General features: G+C 41.3%; 1 protein-coding gene across 2 annotated transcripts in view; it reads left to right on the forward strand.

Annotated features, from left to right (window-relative positions):
* LOC128741835 (probable serine/threonine-protein kinase DDB_G0267686) overlaps positions 1–27,246 on the forward strand; it is a 282,954-nt gene that overhangs the window by 17,017 nt on the left and 238,691 nt on the right. For both annotated transcript variants that reach the window (XM_053837920.1, XM_053837921.1), the window contains exon 2: positions 19,612–20,215. In XM_053837920.1, the coding sequence (XP_053693895.1) occupies positions 20,158–20,215 (58 nt within the window). In that variant the 5' untranslated portion in view covers positions 19,612–20,157. The remainder of the gene's footprint in view (positions 1–19,611; positions 20,216–27,246) is intronic.

Genomic DNA, 27,246 nt, shown 5'->3' on the forward strand with positions numbered 1-27,246 from the left:
GTTTGGGTTTTTAATTTCACTTGTTCTTGCAGCTGCGATCCGACGAGCATCACCATCATCTTCGTCGTCGTCGTCGTCGTCCGCGTCAGGTGCCGGCATAAAGTGCATCACCGAGTGATGATAATTGTTATAGTCGACACTTAACATTGCAAAGTGGCAGCTCGGCAGTTATTTGGGCGCGGAAAATGTGATTATTTAAAAACAAAACAAAATACCCACCACGGATCAAGCCGGAACAGCTCCATGAAAGGAATTTTCGACAGTGAAAGAGGACGGAGATGATCGAAAGTAATAAACAGCATTTTGACAGTGTGCATCGTTTTAATGAGCATTACCGAGGCAGTGCCGGATAATTTACAATTCAAAAAGGGTTGGCGAGTTATTTTGAATATTGATATGATATGATGTTAAGCGAAATGAAGCTGAGGTTACCGCCGTGGGGCAGAAATCGATTAACAATTAATAATATTTAATTTTGTAACATTGACTAGACAGCCCCAATTACCAAAACAGGTGTATAACGCGGTAATGATGATTTTCTCATGGAGCAATACGTAAACTCAAACCGACATGTCTTCATACGAGGTAATTTGCGTAGGATGCGACTTATAAACGATCTTTAAGAGGGTATAAACGTCTTTAAGACTTGATCATTGTTTATCGACACAAAGTCTCTGTCTTCGCAGATTTCGCTGCTGGTTATTAAAGCACAGGACAGTTACGGGCTAGTGCAATGATCCTATCTCCGAAAGCTTCACCCAGCAGAGATCTCAACACAGGATGATTGTTTGTGCATCCAGCATCATACTTTGAAGTTAACTGGGCGTACAAAAATGAATAACATATAATGCATACGAATTGTGAGACGTGCAAGTTCTACGAGAAGGTGCGAAGAAGGTCCAATTTCGTAAAGGATACACACCGAAGCCTGATATGTGTAGGGACGAGGAGGAAAACCTGCTTATACACGAGCGGAAGGTGGTAGACAGGTGGAAGCAGTTCTTTGATGAGCATCTCAACGGCGTTATAACAGATGGAGACGGAGCGTGGGTTAATCTGCGAGTACCTGCAAACGATAACAGGGTCCCGGTTTCCGATTTCAAAGGCGCTCGGCGAGAAATCGTTCAGTTGAAGAATAATGGTGTTAACAGAAAGGATCGACTTCCGGGCAAACTCCACAAGAATGGCCAATCGAACCACTAGCAACTTCACTTCACCGGATAATTTCAAGGATTTGGGAGAAGGAGAAACTACCGCCGGACGGGATTTAAGGTGTGGTTTGTCCCATCTACAAAAAGGACGGTCGGTACAATTGCTGTAATTATTGCGGCATTACGCTGGTCAACGCTGCCTGCAAGGTGCTCTCGCAGATTTCGTTACGTCGCCTATCCCCAATAGCAAGAGAACTTGTAGGGCAGTACCAGGTGGGCTTTATGGTGGCTCCTACTACTATGGATCAAATTTTCACTCTGCGACAATTTCTCGAGAAATGTCGGGAGTACAACGTGCGCACGCATCATATTTTTGTGGATTTGAGGGCAGCATACGATACAGTCGAGCGGTAATTACTATGGAAAATAGCGCACGTGAACGGTTTTTCGGACGAACTGACGCGATCTGGAGCGAGTGATGTGCTACTTGTGTATTTCGGGGCACTCTCGAGATCCTTCGAATCGCGCAGACGGTTTCAGCAAGGGGATGGACTGTCCTGTATGTTATTCAACATCGCTATTGAAGGTGTGATCCGGTATCGCAATGAGAGGAAGGATCTTCAGCAAAAGTAGGCAGCTCCTAGCCTTCGCAGACGACCTCGACATCATCACTAGAAACCTTGGGACAGCAGAGGCAATCTACACCAGACTACAAACGGAGGCTAGGAAGATTCAGTTACAAATCAATGGGTCGAGAACCAAATATATGGTAGGAAAAGTTTGAGAGAAAGCAACGTTTGCCTCCCGCGGACAGTAACTACTTTTACCTTTGCAAGACGCTCCGATATAGGAGCATATGCCACTGCACAAAGCTGAGGATGTACAACACGCTAATCAGACCGGTAGTTTTCTACGGACTTGAGACAGGAACTTACAGTGCTTACGGAATTGAACGTTTTGGAATAAAGGAGGCTTTGACTGGTTTTGGCGGATTGCAAACGGATAGTGGAGAGTGTCTACGCCACCCTGAACCACGAGTTGCAACGTTGGCCAGCTACGTTGCAAGGATTCCGGACAAAACGACTGTGATAGAACGACTATGTTAAAGCCGACTTGCGTGTGTCGAAACGCTAAACGAATTGGCTACGAGTAGCCCAGGACCGAGTACAGAGGAAAGAAATTTTTGTTATGGCCACACTGGCTCTATGCTGCTAGAAGTAATATAATGTTAAAATAAAAAATATTACACTACGGATTTTGATATTTGTATCATGGCTGTGAAAAGGGCGAATGAAAGATTAATGATAACATTCTTTTTTCGTTCTGGGTGTTGCTTGCCAAAGAACTAAAGAGTATTTTGGAAGCTTTACCCAAGGTTAAACGCGGCCTAAAGGTAACACCGCGTTGAAGCAAACACCGCGCTAGAACTGTTGCCATAATGTTGTAAAAAAACATGTTGTTCACATAATTGTGTCGCCAAAAGTAACTAAAACTTTATGATTTCCGTGTAATTTCTTCCAATAATATCAAACTCGATCCGGCAACCATGAAAGAGCATTTCATTTTTGAGTTGCGCGGTGGATAACGTTCATTGAACTCCCAATAGCACAAATGGTTTTGAGATGATTAAAATAGACCCAAGCAACCAAAAGTTCGAATCTTACTTAAGGAATGAACTTGGAAGTTCATATTTGGTTCAAATTTAGTTCCGCAGAACCTTCATGCTGGACAACCAGACACTTCATTTGTAAACTTAACTTCATTCTCAATAAAGTACCGTAAATATCTTTAGCAACTTGAATGTTCAATATGCAGCTTGAAAGTTCAACATCCAACTTGATAGTAAATAAGAGTTCGGATAATGGTGTCTAAGGAAGGTTAATAAGTTTTATGTCTATAGATCTATAGCTTGCTAAGCAGCTTTACCTGTAATCAACCGAGCTTCAAAGTTGTCTTGAGTTCGCTGTATAGAGCGCTAAGCAGCTTCTAAAGAAACTTTGTCAAAAATTTATAAAATAGCACTTCAAGTTCTATTTTTATACTTTTCTATTTTCTATCTCCGCCTCCTCCTAACTTCTGTAAACTCGGTTCAGGCGATTAAGATAAACCATTTAAAAAACTCTAACTACCACCTACCGCTGCTGGTTTTGAACCCGAGCGTTCCGCGTTGCAAGCCTATCCTGATGCATAGCACCATCTCTGTCGCCGCTAGTGACATGAATTTTGCCGAAGAGTTGTTCTTGAGTGTAAGTTCGTTTCGGGGCTGCGGTAAATGAGAAATTAGCACAAAGAGTAAAATCAATGCATATTCCAGCAACGGAGCAGTGGTATGCATCGAAGTCACCGAAAGGGAGTACTTTTTAGTTGGTGGTTCGTGGTAATTTACAATAAATTAATATTGATAAAAAAAACAGTCGATTCTTTCATTAAATAAAATAATTGAAATTAGTTTAAATTAGTTTAAATAGGAAATGCCATGAATCTACAAAACAGGAAGTGGGAAAATCCCCCAATCTTTTTTATTTTAAGATTATTGGAATTTCTTTTAGAGTTGAACAGTGTTATATATAGCGACTTAAGTGAGCTTTTTGCGAACTTTCTAGTTCTGTTGTTGTTGTTAAAGTTGCTTTGTATTCCCTTAGAAGTTTAATCATCAAATTCGAACCTGACAGTACGGCTAATTACTTAAAAATTAAGTTAAATACTTAAAAGTTGAATGGAGTTTAATTCATCATCATTTCGTTGGCTGATTAATCCAAAAAATCCCCTTTTTTCGGAACTTTTGGTAACTTGAGGAAGACACATGCATACTAATATCCACTATTTTGCATGTTGCGAAGTAATATATATTTGTAGGGTTTTTTTACTACAGCGTTTTTACATTTGTTCGGGTTTAAACTCAACTCGAATGTCGCTCTCACGCGCTGCAGTGTGACCTTGTTGCGAAACATGCTCTTTCGAAAAATGAGTGATTTTTGCATTGACGATGGAATCAACGCAAGTACCTTGTCGGTGGTCATGGAATATAACTCCAGTCGAAGATATCGAGTTGATTATGTTCCGATGATGATGATGCACATTTTCATCGATAATGCCACTGATCACCCAAGTAACAATTTCAGGCTGATCAAACGCTTTTATAGCTGATTTTATTCAACCTGTGGCTTATCTATGGTTTAGGTTTAGTAATAAAAACCTTTCTTCAGCTCTTAAACATCTAAATCTGGTGATTTTATCAAGCTTCAGGCTAATTAATAACTGCTTTCGAACCTGCAATGAAGCTTAATAGAAACCTTTTTGCGCTTTTAAATAGCTATTTTGCGCAATGCTGTCAATTCTATTTTTAGAACGAGAAATTGTTTTGCAATCTGCTTTTCCATTCGCTTAATAAACGCTTCATCAACCTTTATGCAACGAAAAAAAAATCTATTTTTAAATTTAGAAAAATGGAACGCGTCATTTTTATTTTGCCGTGAACGCGATATTTTTAATTCCGAATAACTTTAATTCGTCTAAGTAAGCTAGCTAGTCTTTTTTCCGGGAATTGAACCCGCTGTCTTTTGATCCATGAGCACTGCACCGAGCAGCGTATGATCTGCATCTGCATCGGCAGAACAGATAGTGAGAATATCTTTACATCTGAAGCCTTGCCCGCGTGGCGTGAAGCAGTCGATAATGTCGATAACTGACAAACTTTTGCTGTCAGCCGAATTGCGAAATTCTATGATCTGACCCTATGTGTGCTGTGAGCCGAAAGAAAACTTGATAGAAGTTTGTAAAGCCACTTTAACACCCTTAAGCAGCTTTAAAGCAGTTTGAAAGCTGTGAGTCTAATGAAAGCTTTCACTCTAAACTTTAACACCTTTAAGCAGCCGTAAGACGGTTTGATGTTTATGGCTGTTTAGAAGCATGTTTGTTTAGCAGAAAAATCCGCTATTAAGGTTATTTATCAGTTTTTGGGAGAGAACTTGTTTGAAAAACTTAAAGTAGCTTAAACATCGCTTATTTAAACACCATTTGAGTGCTTACTTTATGCAACTTTGATTGCCTTAAACCAACTCGTAAATAGCCATGCCATGTGAATGCTCTTGTTATTCAGCTATCGTTGTTACTTGGGCAACTGACATGACACTTAGAAGCAAATCCTTTAAAAAATATCATCTTACACATTTTCCAGCACCCTCTGTTATGCATTACTTATATTTGGGGGTCTCTGTAGCTGCAAGGTTACCAAGTCTGTTTTTACAAGTGAGTGGACGTGGGTTCGAATCTTAGTAGAATCAAGCCATTCGATGTCAAGTGACTTTAGCATGGGTTTATTCTCAGGTCCCTCCATTTACCCTTCCTTCGTGCTGAATTTTATATTTACCCTCTGAAGCCTCTTGACAGTGCAAATGTTCCTCCTATAATTAAGTGTACTGGTCTGGTCAGAGGTACGAATGAGTCCTCACCACCCAAGCAACATTGTGAGAGTCGTACTCTTATGGTGGTCTTCAAGACCAATTTTGGTCTTAAATGCCATCATAAGAGTGTAATAAAATTGTTACTTGGGCAGGGACGGCTATAATATGGGATAGTACTGGTAGCGAGGAATAAGTGCGTAAAGTAGATCAAGTTTTGAAGGAAGGATACACCCCAATACACACAAGCACGCATACAATTTATTGAGCATATCGCTCACTTAATAGCGATTATAGCAAAAAGAAATCCAGTGCGGGTCATACAGCAAACACCCGGGCGATATCACAATAGATCAACTATACTGGTTGCAGTGATGAGTCCACACATGAAAAAAAATGTATATTTACAGGACTTTAGACGCAGGGTTTTTACATTTGTACGGTTTATCTGGCAAACTCGAAGATACACTCGAGTGCTGCGGTGTGGTTATGCTATGCCAGCAAGTAACCGATGAGAAGAGCCGAGTCAGAGCTCATTTGATGGCTGCAATGTATGCACCCAGAGAATGCTAGAGCTACCGAAGAGAGACTCCAACATGGTAATAAACGCCAGCAGTGGCAATGCGTTCTCGCGGAGGTGGAGAAATGCTTCCATAATAGGAACGATATGAGACGTTCACCTGCTATGTACAATGATAAAGACGGTTATCAAAAGATCAGAGTTGGCTAGGTATTGGAAACAACACTCCTATGTGCTGCTGAATGATGGACAAGATGGAATGGTGGACAAAATGGACCGTCGACAGAAACAGACTAATGATTGAGGATGAAGGACCAAGACGAGGTAAAAAGCGATCAAAGAGCTGCAAAACGGCAATGCAGCTGGAAAGGGTTGCATCTCCGCTGAACTTTTAAAAATCGGGAGCGAACAGCTGTATTGTTTATTCTATCAGGTCATACTAAAGATATAGACTGAAAAGGACTAGTTTGAAGGTCTCATTCATGCTCCACTTGAAAACTCAGCATCTGTTCATAGATTTAAATGCGGTGAACGATTCAGTTAAGCGAAAGGCGTTGTGGCGGATTATGGTCGAACAAGGCTGTGCAACAAAGCTAATCAGGGTGATACGTACCACCCATGATCGTTTCACGTCAAGCGTCAGAACAGCGGGTGAGACATCGGACTCGTTCCTGACCGCAAATAGTTTGAACGGGACGATAACGGACTATCGAATTTGCTGTTCAACATTACATTGGAAGGTGCTTTTCGACTGGCATGCAGGGGAGTGGTACCATTATCACGAAATCTCCCAAACCCCGATAGAGACTAACGATTCCGAGGCAGACCCCGTATCCGTTGGATGTACGCTGTCGATAAGGATGCTCGAACAGTCAATGTTTGGAGGATGGCTGGCTGAAAATGTCAAGTCCTGTAAAATTATGACCAATGAAGGAGTCTGAATGAATGTTCATACCAAATAAAAAAAATTGGAATTCCTCTTGCAGGACGGGATACGCTCTGGTTAATTCGGCCATCCTCTTCACTACCTCCATTGTTTTAAGTTTCTGCAACCTGTATAAGACCAGCAATAGTCATTAAAGAGTTGCCATAACTGAATGTGATGGAAGTGTGCCGCTAGGGTAGGTTGAAGGCGAATTTCGATCATATTACAGTAGACGCTGGATCAGTCTAAAGAGGAGTTTTGAGTTGAGGAGGCCTGTGTCGAAATCCGCAATCCGTCATTCGCATCGCGTCAGGAATTAGCTACGTTTTGTCGTGTGTGTTCGCGGTAGAAGATTTATTCCATTTAAGGGGATTGTATCGGAATCTTAGTACGTGAGGTTCTGCAAGTACGTGGTCATGGCTTTCGGTGTTAATCTCGTGAACCATTCAGTCATACGGAATTTTTCATTCAGTCGTGTCTGGATCGGCACGTCCAAAGGTTTTGATACAATAGTGCAGTATTTTTATCGACGAAAATATGACCTGATCAGGTTGGTTTAAGGGCCAAACAGAATACTGCGTTAACGCATCCGTCAGCGTCAATTTGACAGTAAACTCATCGAAATAATGCTGACGGACGCGTGGATGCGGCATTCTGTTCGGCCTTTTAGTTTGCTATCGCGTTAACCGGGATTGCTCGGAAATAACCACGAAGGAATCTCATAGTTCTAAATAACAGGTCAAGTAAAACTTAACTTGTCCCTCGATTTTCCGAGAGTAACGTAGGATAATAAGCTTATGTGACGCGAAGCACAACTCATAGGGTGTATTATTAGTACTAATACGGATTTTTCCTCGTTCTTGCTGAGAAGTCAAAATCAAAATAACTTTTTGGGACTGTAAAATTTTTGAATGGAAATTTGCTTGAAATCCATTTTCACGTAGGTTTACTCGTCCATCAAAATACATCCGTTGAATTTCGTCAAAACTTGCTTATACAAACGCCTAGTATGCTTCTTGGCTACCAAATTCCGCCTCCAGTGCCGAGTTGGACGTTTACTGACACTGTGAGACCTATAACCTTCTAGAGCATGGATATCCCGCGTGGTTTCATAGTTAGCATCGCACCTTCTAGCCGTATTCCGAATGAAGATTCCAGGGTTGGACTTAACGCTGGTCTTAAATATCTTCCTCCTCAACTTTCCGCCTCTAGTTCCGGGTTTTTTCAAGTTCTTTGCCGCTTTTTCACACGTAAGTTATCCTTCCTAACGCTTCAGAACAGTACACACTATTGATTTTGGCAACTTTAGCACTTTGGCCAACTTTGATCCATACCATATGGATTTCCCAGAAGTTTGTGTGAGATTTTGTTTACGTTGTTTGAGTTCCCTTCTGTATTGCTCCGCAACATAGGAGAATACTTTTAAGGAACTTGCACCAGTTGTTCTTCATGAACATGTAAACAAAGTTATGTCAAATGGTTCCAGCTCGTACCGCAAGGAGCGTACCAGTGACGCACGAGGAGCGTCCAGATTTCCCTTTAACCAGACTTTAAATTCATGTAAAGTGAAATTTGATCATCAGATCACTCTGTAATTGCCGAGTTTACATTATAAGCATGCAGCCCCACGTGTGTAACTTATTCTGGTGTGCTTTATGGAAGTAAAATAGGATCGTTACTACAATCAATATATCGAAGTTGTTTATTCATTGCTTGACTAGGCAAGTTTTGTCCCTCTTGGTCCAGAAAGTTTGTATCTGCTGTTCTTCGAGGAGTTTCACAATGCAGTGCGTTGAGTATTTCACTTTTAACAACAGTGAATACACTCGGATGGTGCTAAACATTTCGTTCTGTCAAATTATGATGATGCTAATATCGTTTCCTTTAGTGGTCTTATGATCATGGGCAGAAAATGTCAGCTATTGTGCCAGAAGCTTTTGCTATTGGCCCCGGTGGTGATGACATTACAGCTTCCGCGGTTTGAGTACCTGTTATTTTACTGTTCTCATTTTTATCGCTGGCTGGTGACGATCAAAGGTGCTGTTTATGTGCTGTTTATGATATTAAAATCATCCGTGCGTAAGTGCTGAAGTGGTATTCTCGCAACTTGTTATATGACCGGACACTCGGCTCATAAACGTTTCTGAACAAAGATTCGAAAAGCGGCCCTGGTGGTGGTGCTTGGAAATTATTGATTGCAAAGAATGAAACGTAAGTAGTTTGACACTTTTTGGTGGGCCTTCAATTCAATTGTAGAAAAATGTAAGACAATAAATAAAGATCTATGTGTGGTAACACGAATTGATATATTTTTCTGCCTATTATTTGAGTAATGAATAACATATCGAATAAATAAATAATTTTTCTCGTATTTTTATTCTTCAGCCGGTCGACGAATTCAGTACCTTGTTTTAATAAATTGTATTTGATCATGAAACATGTTCGCATATCAATAAGTGGACATTTGGACATTGCATTTCTTTGAGCAGACTAAATATTCGACTAAATTTCTTTAAACAGGCTAAGCATTCGCTTTTTTTCTATAATGACAAACATTCTACATCATTTAATCCCTTCATTTTGAAAACATTACTCCGAAACATCCGTTTCTTTACAGGGAGAAATAAAACACCATGCGTCTCCATTGCATATCGCTGTTTTGTTTCTTTAAAAAATTGTCTCAAAAAAAGAATATTTCCAGAACAATGTAAAAAACGGCAAGCTGTTTGGTCTTCAAAACATGAAATCAAAAAAACGGATAATTTTACTGTTTTTGCTATTATTTTGCTGCACGCTTAAACAATTTACTTTAATCAAAGATACCCGATGAGGTAAACGAAATTACATGTGATTGATCTTCTCATTTTTTGAGTAAAAATCAATCGTTGACCTCCGGCTGACGTTCTGCTTGCTGCTGCCGATGATAATTTCCTCTCGAAAGTCAACCAGTCGGCGGAGTTCGTTCGATACATTCAGCTATAAATAGAACTGTTCTGACCAACCCGTCGCGCCGGGCCGCCGACCGAAGTGTATGATGACAGCGGTGGGTTGACCTCTGATCGTTCGCCCTCCGGATGCTGCCGCTGCTGCTGCGCAGCTGCGATGCCCCATTGATCCCGCTAACCTTTCCCGGTGCATTCAAATGGCAGTACCTCAGCCAACGCTACACCAAGCGAGCCGAGCACAAGAGCCATTTCGTCGTTTCTCCGGCTACTGATGCTAAGCCAGCAGATCTCGGCGAGTTCACCCGTGGCCAACGAAATAAAAAAAATAAATAACCGTTCTGATATTTTCACACACCAGCTCGGATGCCCTCCGTTGCTCTCGACATGCGCAGGAGCGAAAACTGCTTGCTCTTCTCTGCCGATCTTGACCATGTGTTCCGGTTCTGTTTTGTTTGGTTTGATATTTTCTGTTGTCGTCGTACCTGCCACGGTACCATGATCGTCGCGACGCGCTTTGCTGACATTTCGTAAATAAAAGAGCAAACAGTTCAACCTTTCCTCTCATGCCCGAACGGGTTTCAAATCGTATGGGTCGATACAAATGGCTAGCTATTATCGAGCTATGCGAGTATGCGAGATTATAGTGCTTTCAGACTGAAGCTGTCGAAGTTTTTCTCTGATGACGATGAGTGTTAGTACACTGTTTAGCTCTCTACCACATGTTGAACCTGAAGAACGGCGGTCGGTGGGTCGAATATCAGTATAACAGGTTTGATTACTGTGCGCTTAAATTGATAGGATTAGCAGGATATCAGCTCTCAATCCAAGTCTCTTCTGATTATCATTATTTAGTAGAAGCAATAAATCCAACGCAACCTCTAAGTACAGCCACGAGCGAACAGCCCTTGTATCCCCCTGTCCAGCCACCGTCGACCGTCTGTAGGTATTCCGTTCTGTTAAATAGGCTTTACTACACATGACACAGTCGACCGCGCCGCCGCAGTGACGGCGACAATGGCCATGTGATAAGACATAGTGCACCGCGTATTTGGTTAGTGTGTGGGGCTACAGTGCACGAGTCATATATGAGGTAACGAGGTCACTTTATCTCTCCGTCGTGCACGAGCTTGCCCGTCGCGCACGTACGGTATTCCAGACAGCAAAAAAGTAGAAAAATAAAACGAAGATACCATACTGTCCCTTTCTGACCTGCTGTAAACCAGGTTGTTTGTCATCATTGAATGAATATCGTCATCTGCATCATCAGCGTCATCATCATGATCATGACGCTCACTGGAAATATTTGAAGTTTATTTCTGTGGTGTTGAACGCGGATATTGGTAGTATCAGAGATATGAATGGACACAACCATTGATGGAATACAACTTTATGTACTCGGGAATTACGCAGTTTTATTATAACGCTTTCATTCACTAATAGTATCAGGATAGGAGACGTCCAGGTTGTCGCTTGGTAGCAGCAATTAGGTGCTGTCAAATCAACAAGATGTTTTGCTCATTTTATTTGTAGCCTAGTTAGAAATACAATTATATTTTCAGTAAATGCATTTTATTTTTAATCTTTTTTCAATAATTGCGTTTTTTTAAGTAACAATTTGGGATTTATTATACTCTTATGATGGCTTTTATGACCAAAATTGGTTAACGGACTTATGAACGAAAACAAAATTCAAAAAAATTGAGGACTTCTACTTTCCCATAAAACTCCAAAGAAAATTTTCCGATTTTCTGGGACGTCGCCTATTTCAGACATTCCAACCGGGCAAACTGCGTAGCATGTACCACAGAGAGGATTCCAAGGAATCAAGTGGAACCAGAAATAACACCTTCTTCTCCTCTGTTGGGTACTCTTACCACTGCGTCCATTATTTTGAACTATTGTGGTATGTCCCGTTTTATTGTTTTACTATACGCTTCAAGCTTACCTATCACTTATTGAGGAAGTGACAGGCTGGTAGCTGGAGCGAAACATGTGCCAATCAGGGATGACAAGGTTTATGAACCTAGTACCCTGATCGGCGACGCCAACCAGATCTCCCCTTTTTGAGATACTGCAGTCTGCGTACTATTTGTGCTCCAGGATTGCAGAGCAAGGGTTCCAAAGTTAAACATCATCTTGTACGAAACTGAGATTCCGGAGATGATATTTACTCGGACAATATCCTGTCGCAAGACCGGCAAGCTTAGTGAGATCTCTCTTATTAAGACTCAGCAACTTTTGAGTAACCTAGAGGTGGATATTCGACGTTGTATATTTATTTAGATTGTTTGAGCGATTGTACAGCCATCCTACTGGCCATAACTGTTCGGCTCTCCTTTTGTTTCAGCCCACCCTCCAGCACACAGTCAGAGATCAGGCAGAGTGAATCTCGACCCGTGAGTAGAAAGTTTTGAAGCCACATCTTCGTTTGTCGACTCACAACGAGTCGGCGTGTTGAGGATAGACGAGGATCAGGACTGAACCCCTGCTAGCGCATCGTTCAAGTCCTGCTTCTCCCCTACTCTCCTCTCCACCTCATTCGTTTCTTTGTTTTTCGGCAGAGATAGCTTGCACGGTAAGAAATCGTCCACTGCATCAGTGACCGCCTTGATGCAGCAAGGGCAAATTGCCGTGGAGGGCGCCCTGGTACTCCACAGGCTCCGTAGCGGCGAGAGAATTTATAGAACCCCCTCCACCATTCATCCCTCGGCACGGGTCGCGTCACACCTTGGATTAGGGGTTTATCCATTCAAGTTTTTACATAATAGCCATGGATAACAGCTCTTACAACCATCTCCTTTAGGGGCTTTGCACCCTCTGCTTTGGTTCTTGGGAGTCAAGAGAACCGTCCTGCAGGCGGAGAGTTTACACTTCAGCCTTCGCATGAGTGCCCCCTTCTCTGTCCGCATACGACCCTAGTTTCCATCGGTTGTCCAATTTCCACTAAGGAACGTATCCCGGATGGTACCACGAGGAGGTCGAGATAGGAGTTGCTAAATAAGAGGCTGTGGAACCTCATGGTGGTTCTGCAGCGCATTATTCAACCATTTACCATCCGAAAAAGCGAAAATAACACCTAATTTCATTCTACTCCTTGCAATCAAGGGGAATGAAGAAAACGTGGATGTCCCGTACCAAACGCTTTCCATATAGATAATGAGATATTTACTGTCGTTAGAAGTATCTTCGTTAATAAAGGTTAAGTGATACTCCGGATCCTCGGGGATGAACTAATGGCATTTGGACCAGAAGCCAGGCTGCAATAGGATATGGTGCTTTTCTACGCTCTCTGGAAATAGATTAAAAACACTAACTACGAAATATATTACTTTAAATAATATGCGGATAATACTTGAAAATACAGTCGTGTGGTTCAATGGTTTGCCTGAAACTACAGTTGTAAGATTAGAAGCCGAAAACCACACGACCGCTCATTTCCTAGCTCGGCTACTTAATTATAAATTGAAGTATTTCCGGGTATTGCCACGCGAAGGTGCTAGCTAGGGGCTTGAGATAGCTAGAGCTATATTGGGCGCTTCTCTCTAGTGGCTTTCTTCCCCATTTCATACACGGTGGTGGCAAGGTGCAATGAACAACCGAAAAACTGTATTCTTAACTCATTAGTGACTAAATGAACGTGCACTTAGTTACTAATGAGGTACGAGCATTGTAGCGTCGTAACTTTATTCAGCAAAATATTGTAAATAATAACTAGTTCTTCAAATTTCCCAAAATTTGATTGGCCGAACCTTCTCTTCTTCGCTGCTTAGAGACGGGGTGGCATGTGTTGAACTCTTTTACACTCTACTCGGTCTTCGGCTGCTTGTCGCCAATTCCTTGAACGTTTCGACACTCGCAAGTCAACTTCGGTCTGGTTGAGTTATCTAACATGCTGAGCCCCTCTACTGCTGGTGTTGTTGGGGCTCTTGAAGAGAACAGATTTCGGCACACTGTCGTCGTCTAGCATCCTCGCTACGTGCCGGCCTCCCGACTTTTGTCAGGTGTGCGATGAGAATCTCTCCAAGGAGTGGCTCCTGGTCGTGATTCATCTTTGCTTTCCGTTTGTGCTCCCCAAAAATAGTTCACAACTCCGTTCGACAAGTATACACATGTTTTTCGTAAGCATCGGAACGATTTCAAGTCGGTCCGCAAAGTACTACCGGTCTAATTGGCGTTGGTTCGGAGCATTGGATTGGATTACATTGTCTGCTTCGTGGGATAGCGTATGCTCCTTAACCGAAACATCTTAACATGACGCAACGCCATCGTAACGCCGACTTAAATGCTTCGTTGAATCACTTTACACTTCACTCAGTGGTAGCCAGAGACCCCAAACAAATAAATTCGCCAACCTTTTCAAGTTGATTGTTTGAGACAAGTTGATTGAGTTGAGACGCTGTCCGTGGGAGGCGAACGTCGTGCTCTCTTGAACCTCTGCATACATTTATTTGGTTTTCGACGCATCGATTCGCTTAGTTCTGTCGTCGCAAAGTTTCTAGTAATTACTTCGAAGTCATTCGCGAAGCCTAGGTGCAGTGACGTTAAAAACTCGAAATCTAAAAACTCATCAAAAATCAAAATCAACTGTGAATCATGTCAACTTGATCCTATGCAGAACAAACTCACGCGTGAGTTTTTCTGTTTTCATAGCAAGAAGCACAAAACTCACACATATTTCTTCTCGCTTGATCACATTCTGCTTTGCTACAACTGCTACCCGGAGCTATACACATATACATACAAATTCGTTATTGAACAGCATAGGCATTCTCTCGGCATTCTACGAAACTGGGAGTGAGCGTAAGAGAATGAATCTCTAAATAAATCGTAAAGTTAAACTAAAACACACATTTAAAATAAATGTTTATCTAATTCTTATTAGGCTTTGTACTTTCTAGTTAAGATAATGTCGATTCCCGCGAAGGAAAAATGTAAATTCCGCCAATTTGTTTGCCATCTTAATTCATGAATGTGTGCTAGCTTTTTTCGCTGCTGATGTTTTCTCTGGCGGTTAATTCTCTTTCGCTCGCTGGTTCATTGTATGAAATGGCAACTGTAGAAGAAGTAAGCAAAATGCTCGCAGCTGAGTTTGTTTTACATCGTATAGCAACAGAGACATAATTTATAATAGCGAGAGAAATTCATATGTGAGTTCGGCGCTTCTGATCAAGGTTGAAATTTCATGGTGCTTGAAATCTCATTGAGTTTTTTGCTGCTAGGAATTTTTTAACACTGCCTAGATGTTGCTTACTTTTATTGTAAATCGTGCCGTTCGCTCGCTTCATAATCACACCTTCAATAGAAGTGCTTTATGATCTTTTTTTATTACCCTTCACTGACCCCCACGCCAAAGAGCTCTTCAGTTCTTCAGGATCAGCTGTAGCTGTCTTGAAATCCACGAAAATATAATACGTGGGCAAGTTGTCGTCGTCGTCAGTACCCTAGAGCAGGAGAGGCTCGTACTGATTCAAGCACACGTCTCCATTCAAATCGATCTTGGGCCATTCGTTGCCAATTTCTCATTCATTTCAGAAGCCGTAAATTACTTTCAACCTGGTCGAGTCACCTTGCATGTGGAGCTCCCCCGTTCCTGGTGCCGTGTGAGATTATTGAAGATAATTATTTTCGTCGCACTGTCATCCGGCATTCGTAGGACGTGTGCGGCATACCGTAGCCTACTGATTTTCACCAGATGTACGATGGGAATCTTTCCAAGCAGTGCCTGTAACTCGTGATTCATACGTTTTCGTCACTCTTCGCTTTTATTTTGTACTCCGCCAGATATCGTCCTCAGTACCTCCCGCTCAACCGCGGCAAGGGCGCGTTTGTCTTACGTGTGCATCAGCTCGGCTTCAACTCCATAAAGAATCACTTGTCTAATGAGAGTTTTGTACATCGTCAGCTTCGTACGGCGGCGTATGTTTCTTGAACGCGCCGCTGGATCTCCTTACTAGTGTTGTTGTCCACGATCAGCAGCAACCTCAAATACACGAACTCATTGGCCACTTCTAGTTCGTCGCCGTCAATGGTTACCGTCCATCTCAGGTACGCGTTTGTTTCCTTTGAGCCGGTTCTTTACATGTGTTTGGTCTTCGACGCATTTATTTTTAGCCCAATCCTCTTGAACTTCGCTTTCAGTCTGGCGTAGATTGTCTCCGCTGTCTCAAAGTTTCTGGCTATGATATTAAAGTCATCTGCCAAGCCTAGGAGTCGGCTGACCTTGGTGAAAATAGTGCAGGCAACGTTTCGATGCCCGCTCATCGGATCACGCCCCCAAGAGCAATATTGAACAGTATGCAGGATAAACGCCCTTGCCGCGTCTCAAAGGAACTGGAGAATGACCGAGAGAGAGGCTCTGATCAGTTGCGTCGGTTTATCCGGAAAACCGTGTTCGTGCATTATGTGCCATAGCTGGTCTCGAACGACTGTATCGTATGCTGCTTGGAAATCAAAAAAGATGTAATGCGTGGGCTCGTGGTACTCCCGATATTTCTGAAAGACTCCTCAGAGCGTAAAAATTTGGATTGGATGTTGGATGAGACGCTCAATGCTGTCAAGGCTATTCATCGTTCCAACACAGCTTTTGTGTAAGTACCCTTTCGATGTCAGCAGATGACCTTGGTTTCAACCGGCGTTGGCTATCCGATCTCCACTGAGGTTGCTCGTATCCCGACCGATGTCACGTGGAGGTAGAGATGAGAGTTGTTGTAACTTAACTGGATAGAAACAGCGGGTTCACTTCAAAAATAGTTTGTATTGAATCTTGTAATAGAGAATTCCTACAATTGGAGAAATATAAAGATCAATTTTACTGTCATTGCTAAGAAACGTATTGGTTCTCAAAAAAGTACCAATAATCGCTCAGAACTATTCGCAGTAGATGAACCTATGTTACAAATCTGATATACCGTAAAACGTGGTAACATTGATTACTTTTTACGTTTTTCTTGAATATTTCTTCTACAAGTACTGTCCAAGCAGCAGTTCCTCTAGTGGCTTTCATGACCAATTTCATAAAACCACTAATAAAATTATGAGCTCTACTAGAACCACCTGATGATCTCTATAAAACTTCATTCTGATCAAGCAACCCACTCTTCAGAAGGTTTTCATAACCTCTTGAAGAATCAGCCCATAGCCGTGATCATAATAAAATATCTGTATAATAGTAAGAATGTATAATAATTTTTCAGCAGTTTTCCTAGTTGTGCAGCATACGCGCATTAGTCTTATCGTGCATATTGGAATGATAAGTGGCTAAATTCAACGCGCCAACATAGTTATGCAATTTTTGAAAACCAATAAATAAAATAAATATATCCGATTAGTCAATTTTAGTTTCTAGCAAAATCATTCTAGTTGCATTCTAACATGAAAATCAATTAATTATAATTTCCTTTCTGCAACTCATGGTTTGTTTTGAAAATTGTTGTTTGGCGACAAAAAAAAAGCTAGAAAATGGCAATATATAGCTATATATAGCAAATAGGGGAGAGTAGTCAACAGTGAGACAATAGGAACAGTGAGACAACGGGAATAGCTTCGCCATAAAACATACAAGATCCATGATATTTTCCTGCAAAGTAAAGTTTGTGAATTTATATCACATAATACAGTTTGAGAAAAATTTATTAATTTTTAAGTACATTTTTCAAAAAAGTCGTTTTTGGGGGGGTCAAAGTAAATTTTATTGCGAACATTTTCAGGTGATTTTTAACGGCAAATCGCATAACTAATCCAAATTAACGTTACTACATGGCATCTCATAGGAATGAGAGATAAAAAAAATATAAGACCATCGAATTGTTTGCTAACACAACTATTTCACTATTTCTTATAAAACATTCCTATTGGGAACAGTGAGACAAACAGATGTGGGTAATTTCCAAAAAAAAAATTTTGAGTTGAATTGTAAACCAATCCATATAAATTGATTGTAAATGAGTTCTGAAGTGTAAGTTGAAGGTCAGATAACCAGGATTTGTCCTTTATATGAATATAAATGTAGATGTGAGGAAAATCGGAATTTTCAATACTGCACAACAATAATGTATCCTTTATGCACAAAATAAACAGTACGACTTCTAAACTATTCTTTGTTACCAAAAAATATGGTTTAAGTTTAATTCTAATATGTGTCTCAGTATTCAATACTCGTTGTCTCAATCTTCCCACCTACTGGGGAACAGTAAGCCAAAAAGACACCTTCACATTTGCGTTTGTAACTATTTTATCTTTTAACCAAACGGGCTGAAATATTTTTTTTAGACAACTAGAAGGATATACCTTTCAAATGGATTGAAGACCTCGTTGGTAACTATCACCAAAAAATTTTTAAAATTTTTGGAAAAAAAGTGTCTCACTGTAGACGTTTCTCCCCTATATAGCTTCGTATAAAAAATTATTTCGGTGTTAAACTTTACTTTTCGGTTTGACAAGCAACCGCAATTAGATCACTCTGATTGGTGCGCTATATTGTATTGCTACGCTCCACTTATAGTAAGTTTGTAAGAGATATGTCGCAGCCAACCGGTTTTATCGTGGTAATATAGGCAAACACAATAAATTTGCTTTCTTAATAGTTAAATTATGGTTTTATAGCTAACTATAAGTAGTTTTTGTATTGTATCATCTTGCGGAAAGATCATCAAGCGGAAAGATCTGTAGAATTAAAATCCGAATAAAAAAAAACATTTAAAAAAAATTAGTCATTTATGTCCCCTTAACAGAGGTTGTTTATTTTACTCTTATCTAAGAAGGGTCTAACTGATCAAGGTTACCCCACTGATCAATATTACCCGTTTTTACGGTGAAAAAAAATTTCCTCTGTATTAACGAACATTTCTTTCAAAATCAGTTTGGATTTGTTCCAATACAGTTAAATTGATCCGACCTTATGTACACACTAAAAAAAGCACCGAATTCGGTAAAATGTTACCGAAATCTAAATAGCTGAACGTTAGGCAAAATTTTTTATGTTACCAAACGATACTAAAGATCCGTAAACGTCGATATGGACCATGGACGACCGATATTTTTACCAAACGTTCAGCTGTTTAGATTTCGGTAAAATTTGCCGAACTGTTTAAGTGTGTATCAGATAGATTTTATACTGTTATGTGTAATTATCGTTTTTCTTCTTTGATCGCAGGTGGTACGCTGTATAGCGCATCAATGTGCGGTCACAGCGCACCACGTGCGACGTAGTTGCGACACACAGAACAAGAATAAAACCGAATGTCGCACGTCGATTATTACGATTTTCAACTGCAACAACAATATCTATTGCCTCAATGTTGTAAATTACGAGTATTGAGAGATAGAGAGACAAAAAATTGCGGAACATTTCAATTGTAATAAACTTCTGCTAAAGCGCTAGGAAATAATCGCCAATAAACCACGTAGTACTAAACAATTACTGTAACAGCTTGAATAAGAGTTGCAAAAAATCATAAATATATCATTATTCTTTCCATCAAACGAACGTATTTTCCAAGCTTTAGAAAATATTACACAATCTACTGGACCTTTGCGCCAATTGCAAATTTTGATGACCTCTGAGTGTAACAATCAAATCAAATTTATCCCTCTCCTCATGTTTTCTAGCATAACCATCCACTTATACGATTGCCGATCTAAAAGTTTTTTTTATTATTGTTTCCTTTTTCAGATTTTACTGCAACCTATCCCAGTTTGAACATTTGTTGCCCGTCCAATAGAAGCCAGAAAATCTTACTGGCTTGAGCTGCTGAACCGAACTACGACGATAAATGTGCGTCTATTCAAATACTGATAAGAGTTTCACCTTCTCGATGTCACAGTTGTAGGTAGCCACTATTCACTTTTGCTATCGAAAGGGTTCGGTGTGAGTTTGTGTGGTGTGTACCTTCGAATGGTTTAGTAGCGCTGGTCGTTGTAGTGGCAAACCGCGAAAACCGTAAACTATTTCTCCTAGAAAGCCCAAAGTCACGTACCGGTTTACCGGCGATGGTCGATTAGAGTGTAGAACCTTCTAGCGTGCATTTGTTTGTGGAGGATCCTTCCGAAGCGTATACAATCGTCTAGTTTAATATTAGTTATACTTTTAGTATTTATTAAGTTGAAAAAGCGTTTTGCGATTAATTTCTGAGAAGACACCGGCGCGGGGCAAAGTGAAAGACTTGACGGATGATTGCCGCTGTCGATCGGCCGATCCACGAACAGTTCCGATGAGATCATGAGGGAAGTGAACTCATCGGAAACATCGGTAGTATGGCCCGCTTGGTGTTATTCAGGTGAGTGAATGTTTATTCATGTTTGCAGTAAATTCTCCAACCCGGCCGGCCATCAATGGGTTGTAAAAGAAAGTTCGCATTCTCCTTTGGCATGTGCATCAGACAAGAGCCAAAAGAAAGACATTATTGGCAAATACCACGAATGCTTGCATCTTGTTTCTTCAGTAGCCTTGGGGAAAATTTATATTCCGCATCGTGTAATGAATAAATAGGTTGATTTTATATGCTAATTTGAGTCTAATCTAAGGTGAATCACGTGATCAAATCTCTACAAATTCGACTAAGTTTTGCTAGTGCAAATGTTAGAAGTTGCTTAGCATATTATGATGTCGACTAAAAGAAATAAAGAATGAAAGAACGACAAAACGAATGAACGAATGAACGAAAGTACGAAAGAACGAAAGAACGAAAGTACGAAAGTACGAAAGTACGAAAGTACGAAAGTACGAAAGTACGATTGAACGAAAGTACGAAAGAACGAAAGAACGGCAGAACGAAAGAAGAAATGCAAGAAACTTTTGAACGTCTACATTATACACTGCAAAAAGTTGCTTTAATTATAGTATACGCTTTACGTTACTTTTTACTTTTTCGGTGACAATCCGGCAATCGAATCAGTGCCGAATTTAGGAGCATAATCCGCAACAGCTAATTTCGTTTAACTGAATCGTATGCCGCCTTGAAGTCTGTAAACAAAAGGTGAAACTGCATGTTGGACATGCATTCTCGGAATTTTCCAGGATTTGCCGCAAGGCATGGACGTAGCCAAGGGGATTCAAACACCTCCCTATAAGGCAAATTTTTAATCAGCATTGTTAAAATCAAATTTTTGGCTTTTGAGTTGTGTAAATAAAGGCAGCCGTTTCTGGAGGCACTCGTCCCGGAAGATTTGCGCGTTGTTGACATGGCTTGTAATGTATGACTGGCTTATCTTGTCAAGCACACAGATGGAATTCCTAACCAAAAACTTTTTGACAGATTTGTTCACCTTCTTCTTCCTTATCTCATCAGGTCAACCATGATGTGGCAACGTAAAAATCCTGCCCCCGGCAACTACTTCGTGTCCACCTTGAGGTATGTCTCGTCGTCCATCACGACGCACTTTGGTTTCGTTGGTCATTCTCGATACAGCTTTCTGCCGCGAATTTTGTAATGTTTGTTGGCTTGGAGCCTTCCGGATCTTGAAAACAATCATGAGACCAGCACCCTTATCCTCTTTTGGACAAACTAGATGGAAATATCCGTCTTCGCTGCATCGCGAATGGAAAGTTTCGGAAGACAATTGAACAGGCTTAAGAGATCGACCATTAAATAAAAGACTTATAAACATTCAAAACCTGACCACTTTATCACATTCTCGATTTCACCTTTACACCGTTACCTTCTCGTAAGACGAAATCCGATCCTATTTACTTCCGAGACTACAGCCAATTTCTCAATTATTTCATACAGTGCCCATAATTTGTAATCATTCAATATTATAATGCGTGTCCCGTCGTTTCCGGGACAAATTTTTTTGAGCAACTCGATTCTTGATCATACAGCAATGTGTAGTTCACGGTTTAATTAATCCGAAACATTTTGCGTTCTTTACAGTCTTGTTTATCTATCTAGCAAATCCTCTTTTAACCACAAAATTCACTGTAAAAACTTCTACTTCAGGAGCACCTGACTCATTCGGTAGAGTTCCCAATGGCGCTGTAACAATGCCGGCCCGTAATTCTGGTTTGGGTGCACTACTAAAACCAGAGTTATGCACCTTTACTCTGTATTTCGTTCGACTTGTTTCGTACGAGTTGTTTGATTTTGCTGACGGATTGAAGAATGCCATCCAGTTTCGTTCGAAAAACCCATCCGTTCGAAATACAGAATAGGGTATGTCGATGTCCTTGAAAACTTTTTCCACTATTCCTCGACTTCTCGTCTTCCTATTCTCGTTGTCTGCAAGATAGACCACGACACCTGGCCGTTTGGATCTTGATTCTCGTACCATATGGTTCGCTTGTTGATATATGACAAGTACTCCTACAGCCACCTTTTTCAAAGCTTGTCCGATAACTACTGAGAACGCTTGTAGCTGTCTCTCAATGTTCCACTCGCTGAAACAACATACGATTTTGCACCACCTGGAGGGTACCTGGAAGGAAGTGATTTGGTGACAGTGCTTTTTCTGTATCCGACCCCTATGGCATGTATGTCAACGGGCTCGAGTTGATCGCGTCTTCAGCCTCGGCAAGAACCGTCAGCAATACCGCGTCTGTTAGTTTTCGCCCGTCGTCCATCACTGATAACGCTTTCTTTGCTGAACCCACCAGCCGTTCCATTTCGTTCTCGAATCCATGACAAAGTCATTGTCTGAGAATAACTCCGTTGGCATTCCGCGTCGACTTGCAAACCGTCGTATCGCCATCAAGCATGTCTGACTTGACAAACTATGGGCGACTTTTAGAAGGATTGCTTTGACGATACAGCAGGTAAACAATACCACCCGTGGTATCTCTACATGCCGACCGACAGTAACCTGCAAAGGACCGAAGAATTCCACCCTAGTAAATCTAAACGGACGACGATTGAGAGTTACGCGTTGCACAGGTAACGGCGTCATCTTTGGTGCTTCCAGTTTGCGTTTTCAAGTTTTGCACCACATACAGCTATCAATTAGCTTCCTCACTTCGGCTCGAAGATGAGGTATATAGAACCTCTGGCGCACTTCGTTAGTGATCGCAGTTCGAACGGCATTAACTCAGCTGTTGACAGCTTCCGTTTTTATAATGTCTAACATAGTGACACTTTGTAGAGAGGACCGCTTTTCTCGAGTTTGACTCCAGTTGATCCCTCTGCTTGAGGACTCCTCAGCAACACTCTAACATCGTCCAGGTTCGCTTCATCCTGAGCTAGCTTCAACAGCGCTCTTTCTGCTACTTGATACTTATTCCGGATTAATGGCCGACGGTAGTTTCCTTATGATCAACACTTTGACGTTCATTGGGGCTGGAATAGTTTCTATAGCCTTTCTTAATCGCTTCGTCCGTGGAAAGGCGATGAACCTTTTCATACACGCCAGTGTTCTGACGTGTACGTTCCATTTGGAAAATCTGATTACGTCCACCAACTGAGCTTGTACTTCCATGTCGGGTGACAAGAATGCCGTTCGCATCTCTTCTTCTACGTTTAGTTTCATAGGTCGTTGCAGCGGTCACTAAGATTCTGATCTGTACAAAAACAGTGAAGCTCGGAACCACGAGTCCAGCTGTGGGACCTTGTTCTTGGTCAGTTGGTCAGTGGATCCGGAACATATAATTAGGTTGGCACTCATCGCCACTCCGATGACTGTGACTGGCTGATGATCTCTCCAATCCGGAATGCCACGGACGCCTTGTCTTTCCGTTAATCGGAACTATCCACGACTTCACAGTGCGGGAGTCCGTCCAATATAAGGCTTGCCGCACTGGAAAGCTGTGATTCTCTGTGGGATTGATACGTGTTTGAACGGAACGACCTATGATTTTGGTTGTACCAGTGGGCACCGGGGGACACCACCAGGCAGGATTCGAAAATAGCCTACACAACCGTATGCCTTTTCGCTGGCGTTGGTAACAATGTGCAGTTGCAGCGTTGAGCAGTCGAATGCTAACCCGTCGCCAAAGTAGTACCGAGTAATCTTCACCGCCTCAACGTCACCTAACAGACTCCCCAGGTAACCAATAAGCATTTCCAATGCAATTTTAATGCAAGCCAATAAGCCTTTAAGTCGCCTTAAATGCTAATTAAAAACTATGTTGTCAAAATATGCGGCTACTTTACTGCTTGCCCTCTTATAGTGCTGAGAAAGTTTATTTGCAGCTAGTTACCGATAAGAAGATTTTAAATAGAATTATAAATGCCAATTTACAACAGCTAAGCAACCAAAAGGCTGATAAACAGCAACCTGCAGTATAAAACGCCAGGGATGCTAAAAAACGATTGATTTACTGCTTATACTAATGCTTACTGGTTACCTGGGTCGTCCATATTTTCCAGCCATTCAACACTTCTTCTTTATCCTTCTTCTTTGGATCCCACTCAAAGGCCATTCTCCATAGAATTTGAATAAGTACCTTCGCCTAAAAGGTGAACGGTGCCAGTAGTCAAAAAGGGTCAAGGGTCAAAAAGACTCCTGAAGCAGCTAAGTACTAGTACTAGCAGCTAGTAACGTGTCATGCATTCTTGTCGAGAGCGTGAAACGTTGTTTTGTGTCCCACAGTATACTCAAAACTTGTTCAAGGTTGTCCGAATCGGTATGAATTGCCTGCTTACCCAACAAACATTTTTGTTGAATAGCAGCTTCTCAAGCACTTGTTACTTAGTAATAAGCTGCACAATGGTTGAACAAGCTACTATTAAAAAAAATGGTTTGTTGGGTATTCTTTATTTCGCCCAGCTGCTCCAAGAAAATAGGGAGTTGGACACCCAGTTTTTGATTTCAGAGCCCCTCTTGGAGTGCGTTAATCTTACCTCATTTTTACTCTTGACTGTCTTTTCAATGGTGTCGGTGCTGTTAGTGATGTCCGATTTTTTCAGTTAATCGATTAGTTAATAATCGATTACTTTTTAGGCGGCTAATAATCGACATCGATTAATCGGCGCTGCATAATCGATTAATCGAAATAATCGATTGGTTATAATCTTTACGTCCTGTAACGGGGCGGGATGGGTTTTGGGGCAGGGAGCAGTGACAACCTTCACTTAAGCGCCAGGCATGGATTGACTTGCCGTGAAGGAGCGTGTTTAGCGATACAATCCCGGTCCGGCTAGAATACCTCAGGGCAGGTCCATCAAACGCTCAACTATAAACTTACGAACGAAATGCCGACGAACCTAACACCGGTTGAATCCGTTCGGGCGACTCAACAGGGTGACAAGAGCAACCATCGGCTAGTTCAGCGTCCCCTAGGCATCCTACACTAACCTACCGGGGGCTATCAGCATCTTTGGCTCGAGCAGCACGGGGGCTAACTCGCGAACCGATCTGGGGGGGGGGGGGCACATTCGGTGACTCACACTTTCCGAGGACACATATCGTAGAAAACACCATTTCGAGGGCTAACAGATCTTCATTTACACGTTTCGCTTAATTTCGCTGCTTCTTGTCGACGAAGGGTCTCTGATGTTCCGATGAACAGGTGACTGTGCTAGACTAGCGGTTTCGTAGACCGCTTACAGATAGCCCGTACCAGATACGGGGTGGGTGGCAAATGGTGAATCGAATGTTTTAGTAAGACCGGGTCCGACATCCGGTAGCCGGTACGAACGGTGGTGAATCCATGGACAGTAACAATTGCTTATGTGGTGGGTATAGCATACGGTTGGCTCTTCGGCGATCGGTTCCTACGATCGATGGTGTATAGGGCCACGGATGGTAGCAACTGCCTGCTCGCTCGGTGTGTTGCTCGGAGAATCGAATCACGCACTCATGGTCGACACGTGTTGAGGCCGACTGACGACGGTCGCGCTCTCAAGATCTAAGGGAAGACCTCCGTTTGAAGGAGGGTGCTGGTGGTCTTTTGCTTCGTTCGACTAGGTAATCTAACCTCGCTTTAGCGCCTATATTTTCTACCCGTGTTTTTTTTTCACTTTACTTCTACTTATTGTATCTTTTCCGAATACTAGTTTACTTCGCTTTTCGTCTTCTCATGTATCACTTTGCGTCTTCTAACTTCTAGCTCTTTCCAATCTTGCGTGTCGTCTCTTAGGTGGTTATCTTTAAAATCGCTCATTCCCCAGACTGATTTGCCTGTCCTGTCAAGCACAGGACTTTACGACGGGACCGACGATTCAGCTTCGGCTAGTTTCGCCAGGTTCCATCCGGTGGGAATTAGCAGGGTTTGTTTACTGTCTCGGTACACTAACCTTTTTTTGGGGGTTAACGGCAGGTAACGCGAATAGGTTTTTAGTGAAGGTTGTGTGTGGGATTGGAAAATAGGGTTTGTTACCTTATTTATTTTGTAACCTCGTTACAGACCATGACACCAAAAAATAGTTTTGCGTCCCGTAGTACTGTCCACGAGTGTTTTGGAATGTGCAGTCAGACTTAAGCATGCTACATAGAAGTCGAGGAGACCGCATTTTTTGGTTTTGCCTTTCTACTATATAAATATATAGTATAAAGGTATAGAAATCACTTGGAAAACCGGAAATGGAAAGAAGGTCCTGCGGGCCGAATGTCATATACCATTCGACTCAGTTTCGAAAACTGAGCATTTTCTGTGTGTGTGTATGTATGTGTGTGTGTGTGTGTGTGTGTGTGTGTGTGTGTGTGTGTGTGTGTGTGTGTGTGTGTGTGTGTGTGTGTGTGTGTATGTGACGCTTTTAATCTCACTCACTTTTCTCGGAGATGGCTGGACCGATTTTAATGTTCTTAGTGTCAAATGAAAGGTCTAGGTGTCCCATTGGTCGCTATTGAATTTCATACTGATTGGACTTTTAGTTCAAAAGTTATGTATAAAAATATGAAAAATATGGGACTTCATTATCTCATAGGTCCCTTAACCGATTTGAACAAAATTGATTGCATATGAAAGAGGAGCCTTGCAAACCCTTAACTTCCAAATTTCATGACGATTGGGCTTGTAGTTTGAAAGTTACATAAAGAAATGTGAAAAAATAGTATTTAAAACATATTTTTGTAACATATAAGCATTAATTCAATGAAAAACATCACACATTTTATTATTATTTGAAAATTACTACTGAGATCTATCAAACGAAACCGAGTTATTTAAAATCGGACAGTTCATTCAAAAGTAATTTAAACTTTAACACTTAAGCACCGTATATTAAACCGTTAAAACGTGTGAATTCAAAACAAATGTTGATTGTATTCAATGTATGTATGTATGTATGTATGTATGTATGTATGTATGTATGTATGTATGTATGTATGTATGTATGTATGTATGTAGGTATGTATGTATGTATGTATGTATGTATGTATGTATGTATGTATGTATGTATGTATGTATGTATGTATGTATGTATGTATGTATGTATGT

This window comes from Sabethes cyaneus, chromosome 3, assembly GCF_943734655.1.
Source record: "Sabethes cyaneus chromosome 3, idSabCyanKW18_F2, whole genome shotgun sequence".
In the NCBI taxonomy this organism is placed as follows: Eukaryota; Metazoa; Arthropoda; class Insecta; order Diptera; family Culicidae; genus Sabethes; species Sabethes cyaneus.